General features: G+C 52.8%; 2 protein-coding genes across 2 annotated transcripts; both read left to right on the top strand.

The window, feature by feature from the left end:
• Window positions 1-9,469: 9,469 nt before the first annotated feature.
• LOC128043571 (ubiquitin carboxyl-terminal hydrolase 17-like protein 6) lies at window positions 9,470-11,071 on the top strand. The gene has a single exon (XM_052635947.1). It carries the CDS (start codon window positions 9,470-9,472, stop codon window positions 11,069-11,071), a length of 1,602 nt encoding a protein of 533 aa, XP_052491907.1.
• Window positions 11,072-14,132: 3,061 nt separating this feature from the next.
• Window positions 14,133-15,734, top strand: LOC128043569 (ubiquitin carboxyl-terminal hydrolase 17-like protein 6). The gene has a single exon (XM_052635944.1). It carries the CDS (start codon window positions 14,133-14,135, stop codon window positions 15,732-15,734), a length of 1,602 nt encoding a protein of 533 aa, XP_052491904.1.
• The last annotated feature ends 962 nt before the right edge of the window (window positions 15,735-16,696 follow it).

The raw sequence follows: 16,696 nt of genomic DNA, 5'->3' as shown, positions 1-16,696 counted from the left end.
TCCACTAGCTTTGTTTATTTAGTAATGCTTCCTAAGGCCCACTTGACTTCACACTCCAGGATGTCTGGCTCTAGGTGAGTGACCACACCATCGTGTTTCTTTGGGTCGTTAAGACAGTTTTTGTATAGTTCTTCTGTGTATTCTTGCCACCTCTTCTTAATACCTTCTGCTTCTGTTAGATCCATACTGTTTCTTTTATTGGGCCCATCTTTGCATGAAATGTTCCCTTGGCATCTTTAATTTTCTTGAAGAGATCTCTAGTCTTTCCCATTCGATTGTTTTCCTCTATTTCTTTGCATTGCTCAATTAAGAAGGCTTTCTCTCTCCTTGCCATTCTTCGAAACTCTGCATACAGATGGGTGTATCTTTCCTTTCCTCTTTGCCTTTCGTTCCTCTATCTCAGCTATAACTCAGCACTTCTCAGTAAATGTGGGCATTTGCACAGGACACTTCTTCCCACCCATGTCTCCAGCCACCGCCACAGCTGGCACTCTGGCTGACAGCCAGGCCAGGAGAACATCAGTCCATGCCCCTCAGCCCCTGGATCCGGGTAGAACCTGAGCAGCTCTCGTCCCCAAGCCCCTGCCTCCGTGGGGGGTAATGTTCTATACGATGGCCTACACTGTGGGTCCTTGCCTCACTGTGTAGTGCCATGCCTAAGGTCTTGTTCATAGCCTGGCATTGCCCAGTGTGCTCGGACAGAAGCCAGAAAATATGTTCTCAGTTGGACCAGGCTCTATTATTTATGAAGTTCTATTTAATATTTGAAAATCAAAAGCTTGGAAAGAAAACATCCAACAGGGTCTCAGGGTAAACAAACAGGCCCTCTGATGGCATTCTGTGGGGCCTCAGCTGAGGGGCTGGGGAGACTGTGCTGACATCCGGATGAGCCTCCCAGGTTCTGTGTTAAAACTAAACACTCCAAATTAACTTTTGGAACTTACAGCACCCCTCATGGGTAAGGAGTTATCCATTTAATTTAGAAAAATTTACTCCTAGTCCTAAATACTACAATTTTCTTTACAAAGCAGAAGAAAGTACCTGTGGAGGCTGGAGCCAAGTCTGCCAACCTCCATGTGAATGTAGCTCCGAGATAACCAACCAGTGTGTCTACATTGGGGCAGGCTTATCTCCACTGGGGCAGGTGATCTACACGGGGGCAGGCATGACTGGAGCAGGTGTGTCTACACTGGGTCAGACGCGACTACAGGAGGGCTGGCATGTCTACACTGGGGCAGGTCCTTCCCTTGTTTGCTATACATTCTTTACCAGGAGTTCTGCACTTGGGGAAAGTTTAAAGCTACATCTTCCAGACAAATGAGAGCCAGCCGAGGTTGGATTCAGCTCCCGGGATGTTGAAAAGCTCCCAGCCCCACAGGACCAGCGGGCAGCTGAGCCGGGCCACAGCGCTGATGGTGGTGCTGCGCTCAGGAAGGAGGTTGCAGTGTGTTCACTGTTAGAGACAACCCAGGGCTCTAGGACCACTCTGGCCGCCTTGACCACCCTTGGCACGGAGAAGCCCTGAGCAGGCAGGCGGCAGACAGAGCCACCTGCGGGGGTGTGACCTTTGCGAAGGAGGCCGACGCCCGCAGGGAGGGAGCTGGCTCTCCCCCGCAGATCGCCATGTAGACCTGCAGACCGAGGGTGGAGCACGGGGAACCAAGGTTCCTGGGGCACTCTGAGCCCCTCCTGCCCTTGGCACACCCAGTGAGGGGCGAGGAGCAGAGCTGGGGGCGCACAAAGGTCCGCGCCCCCCCCCCCCCCAGGGTCTAATTGCATCTCCACTCCCACCCCCACCCTCCCCTCCACAGGCACAGTTCAGATGCCCATTCTGTGTCTAAACTCTGAACCTGCTCCTTCTTCCACCCCACCTCCCACCTCCCCCAGGCAACCTCCCAAAGACACTGGGGTCCCTCAGGGGTAGGGTGAGTGGGCCCCCCATGGGCCACAGCCACAAGGAGGCATTTAGTCTCAGCCAGGAGCCCCTCCAGGTTACACGGAGACCTTCGTGCTTCATCCAGCTCGGCGTTTCTCATGATGTACTCTGCATATAAGTCAAATAAGCAGGGTGATAATATACAGCCTTGACGTACCCCTTTTCCTATTTGGAACCAGCCTGCTTTTCCATGTCCAGTTCTAACTGTTGCTTCCTGAGCTGCAGGTGGTCTGGTATTCCCATCTCTTTCAGAATTTTCCACAGTTTATTGTGATCCGCACAGTCAAAGGTGTTGGTGTAGTCAATAAAGCAGAAATAGATGATTTTTTGAAACTCTCTTGCTTTTTCTATAATCCAGTGGATGTTGGCAATTTGATCTCTGGTTCCTCTGCCTTTTCTCAAACCATCTTGAACATCTGGAAGTTCATGGTTCACATATTGTTGAAGCCTGGTTTGGAGAATTTTGAGCATTACTTTACTAGTGTGTGAGATGAGTGCAATTATGCGGTAGTATGAGCATTCTTTGGCATTGCCTTTCTTTGGGATTGGAATGAAAACTGACCTTTTCCAGTCCTGTGACTACTGCTGAGTTTTCCAAATTTGCTGACATATTGAGTGCAGCACTTTTACACTATCATCTTTTAGAATTTGAAATAGCTTTGTAGGACTGGCTGAAGAAGCACAAGCCCTATTTGCCGCATAAAAAACAGTACAGACCTAAACATATAAAGACTAAAAAATGAGGAGGGAAAGATTTTCCCACACAATGAAAGTCAAAAGAGGTGGAGTGGCAAATTGTTATATCAAATTTAAAATAACAGACGATGCTGCAAGTTAAATGACATTTCAGTTGAAGAAGAAAATTGTTAACATATGCACTCAAAAGCATATTACTACAGAGACACAAAGGGGAAACTGGAGTAACTCAAAAAGAAACACCTACACCAATAAGGATCAAAACAGAGAAACCCTTTACATAAACTGGGATGTAAATTGTATCTTCAGTACATTGCATCCAAATGGGAATAATTATTAAGTGCATAATTTTCAGAAGTCAATTTGGGGGTCACTTAGTAAATTTAATAACATTTTGTATCGAGATCTTTTTGACTAACATGTGAGCAAAGGCATCAAGTACAGAAAAGAAGCACCAAAAACAATGATGAAAATTACTGGGGAAAAGGGGAATCAAAAAATTCATAGATGATAGACAGACTAAAGGGAAACTAAAAGCCCCTAACAACGCATAAAGCAATCTCAATAACCAGAGAAAAGCTCAGAGCAAAGAAAGAAATGAAAAGGATTTAAAGTTAAAGGTAATAAAAAATAAAGACAATAATGAAGAAAGTAAATAAACAAAACTGTAGCTGAAGATTACAGAAACAATAAGATCACAATGAATCAGGACTATTTTGACATAAATGACAACTTCAGGAGAAAAGGATATGAGTTTAATAAGTTCAACCTCAAAGAATGAAAGACACCCAGAAACTGTAACAAAAATTACCAAGCTCTGAGATCCCCAACTATGGTGGAACTCTCTTGAAAGAAAAAGGCTGATCTTCACAGTGAATTTTCTAAGTCACTTTGAAAGCTCTTAGAACGCACGTGTAAAACACCTCTGAAAACAAGGCACAGTCTGTCCTGGCCAATGGCCACAAATTTAGAATATTACAGGCAATACACAGATAAAAATAGATCAAATTCAACAAGAATATAGAGCAAAACCACAAATACACATACTAATCAAGTCTCAAGAGAGGCCACAGATCCTTCAAACAATCTCAACATACTTTTTGGAGTCAACTACAGAAATAATCAGAAGAAATGAATGCAGGTTGGAAAAAGGAAACAGTGGGACAGGAAACCCCTGTGATGCCATCAAAATTGTGTTTAAGTTAATGAAGCAAAATGTCCCAGGATAGAAATATAGCAGAAGTCTCTTTTCCAAATTCCCCTCAATGAAAAAAAAAAAAAAGAATCAAATCACATTACCAATTACAACATAATAATACAGCTAGGGACAAAGGAGCTGTGAGGGAGAGAGGAAAATTCCATGCTCCAGGGTGGGAGAATAAAATATTGTGAAAAATATTATATATAACCTCAAACAATTATCATGGGCAATTTTTCACAAGTTTTAATCATTCCCAGTCAAAGAATATGAGTGTTCACTCAGAGACAGCTAAGCAGATTAAAGAATGGATGGAGGCCAGAGGATAACAGTGGATATTAATGACCATCTTTTAAGTGGTGCTGGGAAAACTGGCCAGTATGTAAAAAAATTGAGAGCCACGTGCCTACACCAAAAATAAAATGCAAAATGATTACAAAGTCCCCTGTAAAAACCATAACTTTTAAAAACTTATTTATGATACATAAATATAACAAGCAATCTTATCTAATTATTTCAGCAAGAACCTTCTGTGATCCTACCACACAAAATGAAAATAAAAACAAGACCTATAAATTAAAGTTAAAAACTTTGTACAGATAAACCAGGTTGAAAAAAGACCTCAGAAAGGGAGAAGAAAGAATAAAATGAAAAAAGAAAAAAATAAACTGACAAAGGAGATTACTTCCAAGACTATTTGGGCGCTAAATAACTCAATAAGAATGCACAGCCCAATAAAAATGGGCACAACCAAAACACTCTTCAAGTATATGGATGCTAATAAAAAATGAAGATGCTAAAATAAACGTCTCCTTTTAGCAAAACTACATGAGACAATGGAAATATCAGAAACTCACAATAGTGTGTGGAGAGTGTGGTGAAAGGGGAAAGTGTTCACTGTGGTGGAATTAAAGAACACTAGAGAAAGGCCATGGATAGTCCTCAAAACAAACAAACAAACAAACAACTGGAAGTGAACAGCTAACCCGCACTGGCATACCATAATAAAACCACCACTGAAACAGGCATGAATCCAAAATATACTAGTAAATATACAGCAAGCACTGTTTATCAGCCAAGGAAATAGGAAGGAAAAAGACATTGATGACTGTGGGATCAATGTGGAATATATAAAAAGACTGTCGAACATATAGCTATACAAGAACTCATCTGAGTCACTTGCAGTAAAGGTGGATGAACAATTATATCATAGAAAGTAAATGAGGAAAGGAAAAGACACAGCGGGAATCTAGAACATGATGAAGAAACATTTACAGTTAGTACAAGGGAAAATAATGAAAAAGGCTACATAGAATGGGGCGGGGGGAGAGAGGAGGATGGGAAAGAGAAAATAGCGGGAAAATAACGACCATATAAAAAGAAAAGCCGGGGAATGCACTGTGGACTCAAAGTGAGGCCTGCTATAATTAACACCTGGATAAAACAGGTGGTCGGGTAGAGAGGGACATGAAAAAAGTACAGATATTTTCTTAGGACAGAAATACATACACTCATTAAAATACAATTAAAAGTGGGATTTGGAGAAATGGAACATTCACAAAACTCTAAGGGAACTAGGAGAAAAGAACTAAACTAAAGTGATGAAAATGAAATGAAAGCTACTAGCACAATTTAAGAAGGCTGAAACAAAATGGTATAACACAGTAGTTGAAACTTGGACTTTGAAGTTGTACGAAAACAAACGGTAAACTTAAAATACGAAAACAAACTGGACGCCCCTGCAGGGCGCTGAGGGCCGCGGTGGCTGCTAGCATGGGGTTGAGCGAGGGGCCGGCGGGCTCAGCCCAGAGCGGGCGCCTCCTTCACCCGCCAAGTCCAACGCCGGGGGCCCGGCTGTTGCGGCTCCCGGGGAGCGGGGGCCGTGCGGGCCGCAAACCCGGAGAGCGGCGGCTGGACCGAGGCGCTGCGGGCCGCCGTGGCCGAGCTGCGCGCAGGCGCCGTGGTGGCCATCCCCACCGATGCGCTGTAAGGCCTGGCCTGCTTGGCGAGCTGCTCGGAAGCACTGGGCGCCGTGTACCGTATCAAGGGCCGCAGCGAGACCAAGCCGCTGGCCGTATGCCTGGGCCGCGTGGCCGACATCTACAGGTACTGCCATGGGAGAGTACCTGAGGAGCTCCTGAAGGACCTGTTGCCAGGACCGGTGACCCTGGTGATGGAACGCTCAGAGGAGCTCAACAAGGACCTGAATCCTTTCACTCCTCTTGTAGGCGTCCGGATTCCTGACCACACCTTCATGCAGGACTTGGCCCAGGTGTTTGGGGGGCCACTCGCTCTCACCAGTGCCAACCTCAGCTCCCAGTCCAGCCCTCTGAATGTTGAGGAATTCCAGGACCTGTGGCCTCACTTGTCCTTGATCATTGATGGGGGACCAACTGGGGACCGCCAGAGCCCAGAGTGTCGACTAGGCTCAACTGTGGTTGACTTGTCTGTGCCTGGAAAGTTTGGCATCATTCGTCCTGGTTGTGCCCTTGAAAGTACTTCAGCCATCCTCCAGGAGTATGGGCTGCTCCCCTCACATGGATCCTGCTTGTGACACTCTGGAGGAGGGAAGGCCCAGTGACTGGTGCTGGACACTATGTGTCCAACCGCTGGTAGTTGGCAAAGCCTCATTTGCAGAGGCTGCTAGGGCTATAGTGTTAGTAGTCTGACCTTTTAAGGCAGAGTTTCTTTCTGAACTGTATAGACCAGAACTCAGAAGCTGCTGGTTAAGCCTCACACCTGGTTTGGGAGGTTATAATAAGTCCATTCCTAGGAGAGCCAGGTTTCTTCTTCCTTTGATTTTTGAAAAATAAATAACCAGTTTGCAATCTAATGAGAGCCTCTTATCTGGTGGGTAGTGGCATTTAAGGTCCAAATCAGCTAATGCATCAGTTGATGCTTTTTTAAGAGTCTCAAGTGACCAAAGGCACTTTGTGCTTCTGAAGTCGGATCCAGGTTAGGATAAAACCTGTGGAGCCATAGGCCAAATACTACTTCCTCTGAACCAGGGCTGGTTCTGTGCTGTAATTGCCTGGCAGAGTCATCATTTTTGTCTAATGATGGGAAGTAAGCTCGGTTGGGAAGGGGTGTCCAAATTATTGAAGAATGTTGGAAAACCTCTGCTGTTCTTTTTAGCCACTTTTTTCTTATTTATTCATAATACAAATTATAATTTCTTATACCTGTAATACCTTTATTTAAATCCAGTGTCTACTCTGCAGCCTTTATATATAAAGTATTAAACATAATTATTGTTGGGCATTTGAACTTTGTTTTTTCTTTAATAGAAAAGAATGCTATTAAACATCTTTGTAAATGTTTAAATAAAAAAAAAAAGAAAAAGAAAAGAAAACAAACTGAACAACTAGAAAGACACCCTACACGAAAGAAAGAAGGCTGAACCAACAGGAAGAAAAAAAAATTGTAACTTTCATACTAAGTGATCTGTACGAGAATTTCGAGACGTGAATGTATAAGCCTACATTGGTTATCTTAAAAAGACAAGCAACAAAAAGCAAAAAAAGAAAATAATATATAAGCATGATTAAAAGAAGAAAGCAAAAAGCAAAAACAAAAAAGGAAAGGAAAAAAAGGAAAATAAAAAAGACAGGGAGAGAGAAAAGGAGCTGAAGAAATGAATCCAAAGTTGCAGCAAGCCTATGTCTTTCGAAATGAGCTTGCTTTGGGTCTCGACCAATGGTCCTGAAGGGAGAAAAGCATATGTGCCACTCTCCCAGCATCTTTTGGTGCTAGGACCCTGAACACTAGAAGAGTGTCCAGTGAGAAGCATTGAAATCGGAGTGGACCTCACTGGAGAACAAAGTTGAAGCAAGGGTTTATTGTCTGGGGAGGGATTGTCCTCAGGCAGCGGTCTGGGGTGGGGAGACCCCTAAAGGGGAGAGGGTAGGTGGGCAGACATGTTTCCAGAAGTGTGTTAGGATGTGAATGGTGAGCCCATGGAATTCCTCTGCAGCCCGCATTTGTGTGCTGAACTTGGAAGGCCTGCAGTGAATCTCTAGCGGGCAAGGCTGGAAGGCCAATGCCCCCGAATCATTCTCATCCAGAGCCCTTTGGCCCAGGCGGCCAGGTCAGAAGTGCGTGTGGGGCTTTGCCGGGGTCCAGCCCCCGCAGGATCCAGGGGAACCTGAAGGAAAAGTGGCCTCGGCAGATGATTTAGAGAGAGAAATAAGGAAAGAATATTGTAGATAAGAAAATAGAGGAGAGAGAGAGGCTGATATTCCTTGGTTTCCATAGAAAGTCAATAAAACTTCGAGACAAGAAGTTTGCCCCCTTCACGGAGGCCACAGGTGCCTTCCGGGTCTCCCGAGTGAATGAAGATGCAGAACCTCTTCCCGTTCAGGTCTTAGAAATCCGGGCAGATAAGTGAACGCACGGAGCCTCTATGCTCCAAGGATCAGCCTGAAAAAGAAAGTAAGAGAGAAAAACAGAGAAAAAAGAAAAACACAGGGTTACCAAGCTTCTTCAAGTGAGGCCCATTGTTTTTATTTTCAAAAGGGTCTTTTATACCTTTACTTGTACATAGAGGGAAATGAAAGATGCAAAGTCATACAGAGTCAGCCCAAACATTACGTCTATTTTGTCTTTATCGAAAACAAGATTATTTCTGCAAACCTTTCCCAAAAACAATATTGTGTACATTATCTTCTGGCCTTGGAGGCCTGTGAACATTTTATGACCCTCTTTTGATAAAGGCTGTTCAACCAGAAAACTTATTTTCCCTTGAAATGTTTTTTCTTATATTTCTGATCTATATCAGCCTCACAAAGTATTAAACAAGTTACATTCTCACGGAGCAAAGGTGCAGCGAGTTACAAGAAAGGACCAATCAGCTCAAGAGTCTGCTGTAGCTAATTTCAGGCTGCACCTGTTTTTCTTACTCTCCAACTATGTTAACTAATGCACTCCCAGGTGCACAGTGGATTAGAGATATGGGAACTTAGCAACACGCATTGGCCCAATAAAGAAGTCCTATGCCTAGTACTACTCGAATAAATTTTAACTCTTTGAAAGGCTCCATGTTTTAGGCTTTCCATGCCTCTCACAGAAGGGAGGCTGTAAATAATCATATGATTAGCTGCAACAGTCTGGATATATTTGCCAAGCAAGATATAATGCTAAAAGAGGGGGTTTTGATTGGAAATATTTCTCTCATGTACAGGAGACTTATAAGCTATAGTCCCAAGATGATTTCCTCCAGAGAAAAGTGGTCAGGAATAGCAACCAGTTAATGTCAGAGGAGATGGTGAAAGTCATGAAATAGAAAAATGGACAGATTCGGGTTTTGGAGTGGATGCTCGAGAAAGACTAGGGAGCCCATTGAGTTCTGAAGACTTGCTTAACAGTTCTCTTCCACACGACCTTGTCATGGGTGGGATCTTCCGGGGTGGCTCCAGGCAGGGCTTTGCCAAGGGGAATTCCCCGAGAAAACTGTTGGTGGTTGGATGGTGGGAGTGGGAGTGGGCATGGCCTCAATTGCCTGAGCGAATGAGGAGCATGCGGGATGTGCGGGGTTAGGGCGGTGGGGAGGCCCCCAAAGGACCGAGGGGGCGGGTTTCGGGGCCTTTCTGGAGCCCAGCATCTGAGGGAAGGAGGAATCGGCCTACAGCTGCAGGTAAGAGATGGAAAAACACTTGGGCTTGGTTTGCAGAGACCAGGGAGCTGCTTCTGAGCACAGGGGAGGTGTGCGCCCGGCTCCCTTCAACGTCTTAGCCGGAGGGCAAGGTTGTCGGGCCAGCGCCGCTGGTGCGGATGCCCTTCGGGGACCCTCTGTCCCTGAGGGGCCGTCGCCGGCGGTCGGGCGCCCCCAGCGGGGTGACTTGGCTCCTGGGTCAGCGGGGCTGGCGCGTGGCCAGAAAGTCGCCCTGAGTTGGAGGGGGCCGTGGGGGGTGGGCGCTGGGCTTCAGAATCTGGGGAACACGTGCTACGTGAATGCGGCGCTGCAGTGTCTGAGCCACACGCCGCCCCTGGCCAGCTGGCTGGTGTCCCGGCAGCCCGCCACCCTCTGTCCGGCCGGCGGCTGCTGCACGCTCTGTGCCATGCGAGCTCACGTGACCCGAGCCCTCCTTCACGCGGGAGAGGTGATCCGGCCCCGCAAGGACCTGCTGGCGGGCTTCCACAGACACCAGCAGGAAGATGCCCACGAGTTTCTGATGTTCACTCTGGATGGCATGCAGCAAGGGTGCCTGAGTGCATCCCAGCCGTCGGGCCACGCCTCCGAGGACACCAGCGTCGTCCGTCAGATCTTCGGCGGGACGTGGAGGTCTCGGATCCAGTGTCTCCACTGCCTCGGTGTCTCGGACACGTTCGACCCTTATCTGGACATCAGCCTGGATATCAAGGCGGCTCCGAGTGTGGAGCAAGCTCTGAGAGAGCTGGTCAAGCCCGAGAAGCTGGAGGCGGAAAATGCCTATGACTGTGGCGTTTGTCTCCGGAAGGTGCCTGCCACCAAGAGGTTGACTTTGCACAGCACGTCCCAGGTCCTGGTGCTGGTGCTGAAGCGGTTCACACAGCTGAGCGGGGCCAAAAGGGCTGAGGAGGCGCGCTATCCCCAGTGCCTGGACGTGCAGCCCTACACGTCTGAGCGGAAGGCAGGGCCCCAGGGCTACGTGCTCTTTGCCGTGCTGGTGCACTCCGGGTGGAGCTGTGAGCGAGGACACTACTTTTGTTACGTCCGAGCGGGCAACGGCCAATGGTATGAGATGGACGATGCCAAGGTGACCGCCTGTGCCGAGACTGCTGCCCTGAGCCAGGGCGCCTACGTCCTGTTCTACGCCCGGGAGGGTGCGTGGGAAGGGGGCGCTGGGCGAGGGGCGGCGGCCCCCCTCGGGGCTGACCCCACAGACCCCGGGCAGCCTGCAGGAGACGCCAGCGGCAGAGCTCCTGGGTCGCAGGAGTCCCCGGGGGACACAGAGGCCGAAGGGATGAGCTTAGAGCAGTGGAGACGCCTGCAAGAACACGACCGACCGAAGCCGGCCTTGGAGCTCCGCGAGATCCAGGCTGCCCTGCCTGCCGGCGCAGTCGTGATTCACCGGTCCAGACACGGAGGAGGGAGAAACCGCCCGCCGCCCGCACAGGAGCACCACCGGCTCGACCGGCCCAGCACGGACACCCCGGCTCCGGGGCCGACGGACGTCGGCCAGGGCCCTGGTGCCAGCGGGAGGGCCAGAGCGACCAAGGGGAGGAACAAGAAGCCGCGGCCATCTCTGGGGCTGTGGCGGTAGGCCGGCTCCGATGCACATGCGTGCAGACGCCCAGGCACACTCTGTGTGCGGCACGCCCTGGGCGACGCAGCAAGAGTGCCGACGAGGAGCGAGTTCCTCTCTGGCGGTGAGGACGATGCGGCCTCCGGGGAAAAGGCGGGGCCTGGAGTGAGCCCGGGGTCTCGGCGTTCCCGGGGAACGGGTTCGTGCCCGAGCGGCTCAGCTCTCGAGGGCTGGCTCTGCTGGGAAGTCGCCGGAGCGAATGGGGTGCGTGAGCGGGTCTGAGCACGGTGCGAGGGCCTCCCACTTCTGCGAGCCTGGGAGAGTCCTCTGGGGATGGGACTTTGGGTGTGGCTTTGCCTTTCTTCCCCCGTCTCCAGTCCCTGGCCGCGCCGCTGGCCTCTGGTGAGTGACGCGGCCTGGAGACGCCTCACAGAACGCTCACAGCCAGCCGAGCAAGGAGACGATCTCCGGAGCCCTTCGGGGATGGGGGGGGGGGGGGGTTGGGGTGGGGGGGTGGGGGTGTGGGGGAGGTGCAGGGAAGAGCGGATGCAGGTCCACGAACCGTGTCCTTCCGGCCGGCCAGGCTCTCGAAAATGCCCCAAACGTCGAGCAGCGTCTGCGGAGAAGATGGGCAGGCGGTCTTTATGGGTGGCTGCCCTCGGGAGGCCTCGTGCTCCTAGGCAGAGTGTCCGGCAGGAATGAGGCGGGGATCCGTGTGTCCCCGACAGGACGCTCATCCGCAAAGTTCCCTGGGGCTCCATTTCCGGTGCAAGGAGTATGCTGGAGAAGCGCCGAGTGCCAAACAGGAGAAGCGATCCACGATGCCATGAGCACCACCGACGGCACCGCCAGCACCGACACGAAGGTCGAGGGGAGAAAGGCGAGCCAGCTAGTCCCAAAGAAACCTCTCCACCAGCATTGCACCGGGGCCTAGGTGGAGATCCGTCGCGCAGCGTTCATTTCTGAAAGCAAAGGTCCTCCCCGCACTGAGGAAAGACCCGAGCCTACCCTAGATTGGGATAGCAAGACAACTGGACTTCCGACTCTGCCCGTCCTGCCTGGCAGTCAGCTGTCTCTTCCAGCTGGGCCCCGGACAAACGCCGCTGGACGCGAGGAGATGCGGCTGGCCTCCAAAGTGCCCGGGGCGGTGGGGGAAACTCTCCTCCCCTAGCTGCTTTCCCGACTGCCTCATGATTCCCGTGACCCGGTGGAGGGGGGCCTGAGGACCTTTATCGATCACCTCTTGCGTTTTATTTCTGTTTCTTGGCTGACGGCTGCGAACCCCAAACCCTCCAGCAAAGGGCAGACCGGGAATGTGCGGTTTAACATCTCAGACCTCGAGGGACAACTCTGGCTGCTGACTGCGCGAGTCGGCGTGGCAAGGAACAGAGAACGTTCCGATGGCTCGTTTTCCCCGCATGGTTCCCTACAGCGCGCCATGCCCTCCACACGCGGAGAGGAGAAAGAATGATGAGCGGTATCTTCCCCCAAGAACACGAACAAGCGTGCCCCGCGCGAGGACGTGGAGCCACCCACAGCCCTCCCTCATCATCACCACCCATCTTCCTCCGCCCCATCGTCTCCAACGCACTTGCTGCTTGCCCCACCCACCCCCTCTGGAGAAGAGGAAGGAGGAGACGGAGGAAAAGGAGAAGAGTGGCGACTGGAGCGGCGTGGCAGAGCGAGTGGGAAGGTGGCCTTACGCTGGGGCAAATCCGTGCCAAATCGAGAAAGATACTGGCTGATCTCGCTTCTCTGTGCCAAGGGAAAGAGGCAAGGGGACAGCAAGGGTGTGAGCACTTGGACGATAAAGCACAAAGCGGTAGGGTCCTGGGATGGGATGGGGAAGCGGGACGTGGGAGGGGTGCAAGAGGCTAAGGAAGAAAGCGGGGTCAGGGCCGTTCTCTCCTAGGAAGGATCAACGGAATCAACGCTTCAGCTAAGTATGTGAAACACGTGGACCGTGAAACCCCCATCGTCCTGGAAGGCAAGCATAATGTCCAGGACGGGAGAGCAAACAAACACACCTGTCCCACACCGAGAAGGAAAGCGACAGTCATCCTCCTCCAGGAGGGAAACCTTTTGTATACCTTGAGTTATAAGGCGTCTTGAGCCCTGGGATGGGAAAGACGACTGTATGAGTCCACTAGTGTATATAAAATAGAAAAAGAGAATAAAAGCAACAAAAAAATAACAAAATGAACACAAAATTAAAAAAATAAATAAATAAATAAATAAATAAATGGAAAACAAACAAAAAAAAAAAACCCTCAAAAAACCCAAAACAAACAAAGAGAGCAACAACAACAACAACAATCAGAACAAATGGAAGAAGGAAAAGGAAGGAAAATAGGCAACGGAGACACAAAAGGAGCTGAAGCAATGAATCCAGAGTTGCAGCAAGCCTATGCCTTTCGGAACGAGCTCGCTTTGGGGCTTGACCAACGGCCCTGAAGGGAGAGAAGCATATGTGTCCCTCTCCCGGCAGCTTTTGGTGCCAGGACCCTGAGCGCTCGAAGAGTGTCCATTGAGAAAGCCTAGAATTCGGAGTGGACCTCACTGGAGAGCAAAGTTGAGGCAAGGGTTTCTTGTTGTCTGGGGAGGGGTTGTGTCAGGCAGGGGTCTGGGGTGGGGAGACCCCTAAAGGGGAGAGGGTAGGTGGGCAGACATGTTTCCAGAAGTGTGTTAGGATGTGAATGGTGAGCCCACGGCATTCCTCTGCAGCCCGCATTTGTGTGCTGAACTTGGAAAGCCCGCAGTGAATCTCTAGCGGGCAAGGCTGGAAGGCCCAATGGCCCCGAATCATTTGCATCCGGAGCCCTTTGGTCCAGGGGGCCAGGTCGGAAGTGCGTGCGGGGCTTCCTCGAGGGGAATTCCCCGAGAAAAGTGGGAATTCAGTGGTTGGATGGCGGGAGTGGGAGTGGGCAGGCCCTCGGCCGCCTCAGCGAATGAGGAGATTGCACGTGCGGGGGTGGGGCTGTGGGGACGCCCCCAAAGGGCCGAGGGGGCGGGGCCCGGGCCCTTTTTGGAGACGACGGTCTGAGGGAAGGAGGCACCGGCGTGCAGCTGCAGGTAGGAGATGGAAACCCTCGTGGGCCTTGTTTGCAGAGCCCCGGGGGCTGCTTCTGAGCACGGGGGAGGTGCGCGTCCGGCTCCCTTCAACGTCTTAGCCGGAGGGCAAGGTTGTCGGGCCAGCGCCGCTGGTGCGGATGCCCTTCGGGGACCCTCTGTCCCTGAGGGGCCGTCGCCGGCGGTCGGGCGCCCCCAGCGGGGTGACTTGGCTCCTGGGTCAGCGGGGCTGGCGCGTGGCCAGAAAGTCGCCCTGAGTTGGAGGGGGCCGTGGGGGGTGGGCGCTGGGCTTCAGAATCTGGGGAACACGTGCTACGTGAATGCGGCGCTGCAGTGTCTGAGCCACACGCCGCCCCTGGCCAGCTGGCTGGTGTCCCGGCAGCCCGCCACCCTCTGTCCGGCCGGCGGCTGCTGCACGCTCTGTGCCATGCGAGCTCACGTGACCCGAGCCCTCCTTCACGCGGGAGAGGTGATCCGGCCCCGCAAGGACCTGCTGGCGGGCTTCCACAGACACCAGCAGGAAGATGCCCACGAGTTTCTGATGTTCACTCTGGATGGCATGCAGCAAGGGTGCCTGAGTGCATCCCAGCCGTCGGGCCACGCCTCCGAGGACACCAGCGTCGTCCGTCAGATCTTCGGCGGGACGTGGAGGTCTCGGATCCAGTGTCTCCACTGCCTCGGTGTCTCGGACACGTTCGACCCTTATCTGGACATCAGCCTGGATATCACGGCGGCTCCGAGTGTGGAGCAAGCTCTGAGAGAGCTGGTCAAGCCCGAGAAGCTGGAGGCGGAAAATGCCTATGACTGTGGCGTTTGTCTCCGGAAGGTGCCTGCCACCAAGAGGTTGACTTTGCACAGCACGTCCCAGGTCCTGGTGCTGGTGCTGAAGCGGTTCACACAGCTGAGCGGGGCCCAAAGGGCTGAGGAGGCGCGCTATCCCCAGTGCCTGGACGTGCAGCCCTACACGTCTGAGCGGAAGGCAGGGCCCCTGGGCTACGTGCTCTATGCCGTGCTGGTGCACTCCGGGTGGAGCTGTGAGCGAGGACACTACTTTTGTTACGTCCGAGCGGGCAACGGCCAATGGTATGAGATGGACGATGCCAAGGTGACCGCCTGTGCCGAGACTGCTGCCCTGAGCCAGGGCGCCTACGTCCTGTTCTACGCCCGGGAGGGTGCGTGGGAAGGGGGCGCTGGGCGAGGGGCGGCGGCCCCCCTCGGGGCTGACCCCACAGACCCCGGGCAGCCTGCAGGAGACGCCAGCGGCAGAGCTCCTGGGTCGCAGGAGTCCCCGGGGGACACAGAGGCCGAAGGGATGAGCTTAGAGCAGTGGAGACGCCTGCAAGAACACGACCGACCGAAGCCGGCCTTGGAGCTCCGCGAGATCCAGGCTGCCCTGCCTGCCGGCGCAGTCGTGATTCACCGGTCCAGACACGGAGGAGGGAGAAACCGCCCGCCGCCCGCACAGGAGCACCACCGGCTCGACCGGCCCAGCACGGACACCCCGGCTCCGGGGCCGACGGACGTCGGCCAGGGCCCTGGTGCCAGCGGGAGGGCCAGAGCGACCAAGGGGAGGAACAAGAAGCCGCGGCCATCTCTGGGGCTGTGGCGGTAGGCCGGCTCCGATGCACATGCGTGCAGACGCCCAGGCACACTCTGTGTGCGGCACGCCCTGGGCGACGCAGCAAGAGTGCCGACGAGGAGCGAGTTCCTCTCTGGCGGTGAGGACGATGCGGCCTCCGGGGAAAAGGCGGGGCCTGGAGTGAGCCCGGGGTCTCGGCGTTCCCGGGGAACGGGTTCGTGCCCGAGCGGCTCAGCTCTCGAGGGCTGGCTCTGCTGGGAAGTCGCCGGAGCGAATGGGGTGCGTGAGCGGGTCTGAGCACGGTGCGAGGGCCTCCCACTTCTGCGAGCCTGGGACAGTCCTCTGGGGATGGGACTTTGGGTGTGGCTTTGCCTTTCTTCCCCCGTCTCCAGTCCCTGGCCGCGCCGCTGGCCTCTGGTGAGTGACGCGGCCTGGAGACGCCTCACAGAACGCTCACAGCCAGCCGAGCAAGGAGACGATCTCCGGAGCCCTTCGGGGCTGGGGGGGGGGTGGGGTGGGGGTAGGGGGGCGGGGGGGGAGGTGCAGGGAAGAGCGGATGCAGGTCCACGAACCGTGTCCTTCCGGCCGGCCAGGCTCTCGAAAATGCCCCAAACGTCGAGCAGCGTCTGCGGAGAAGATGGGCAGGCGGTCTTTATGGGTGGCTGCCCTCGGGAGGCCTCGTGCTCCTAGGCAGAGTGTCCGGCAGGAATGAGGCGGGGATCCGTGTGTCCCCGACAGGACGCTCATCCGCAAAGTTCCCTGGGGCTCCATTTCCGGTGCAAGGAGTATGCTGGAGAAGCGCCGAGTGCCAAACAGGAGAAGCCATCCACGATGCCATGAGCACCACCGACGGCACCGCCAGCACCGACACGAAGGTCGAGGGGAGAAAGGCGAGCCAGCTAGTCCCAAAGAAACCTCTCCACCAGCATTGCACCGGGGCCTAGGTGGAGATCCGTCGCGCAGCGTTCATTTCTGAAAGCAAAGGTCCTCCCCGC

Source organism: Budorcas taxicolor, chromosome 2, assembly GCF_023091745.1.
Source record: "Budorcas taxicolor isolate Tak-1 chromosome 2, Takin1.1, whole genome shotgun sequence".
NCBI lineage: Eukaryota > Metazoa > Chordata > Mammalia > Artiodactyla > Bovidae > Budorcas > Budorcas taxicolor.
Note: the sequence above shows the minus strand (reverse complement) of the source record. Positions and strands in the feature narration are given on the sequence as shown.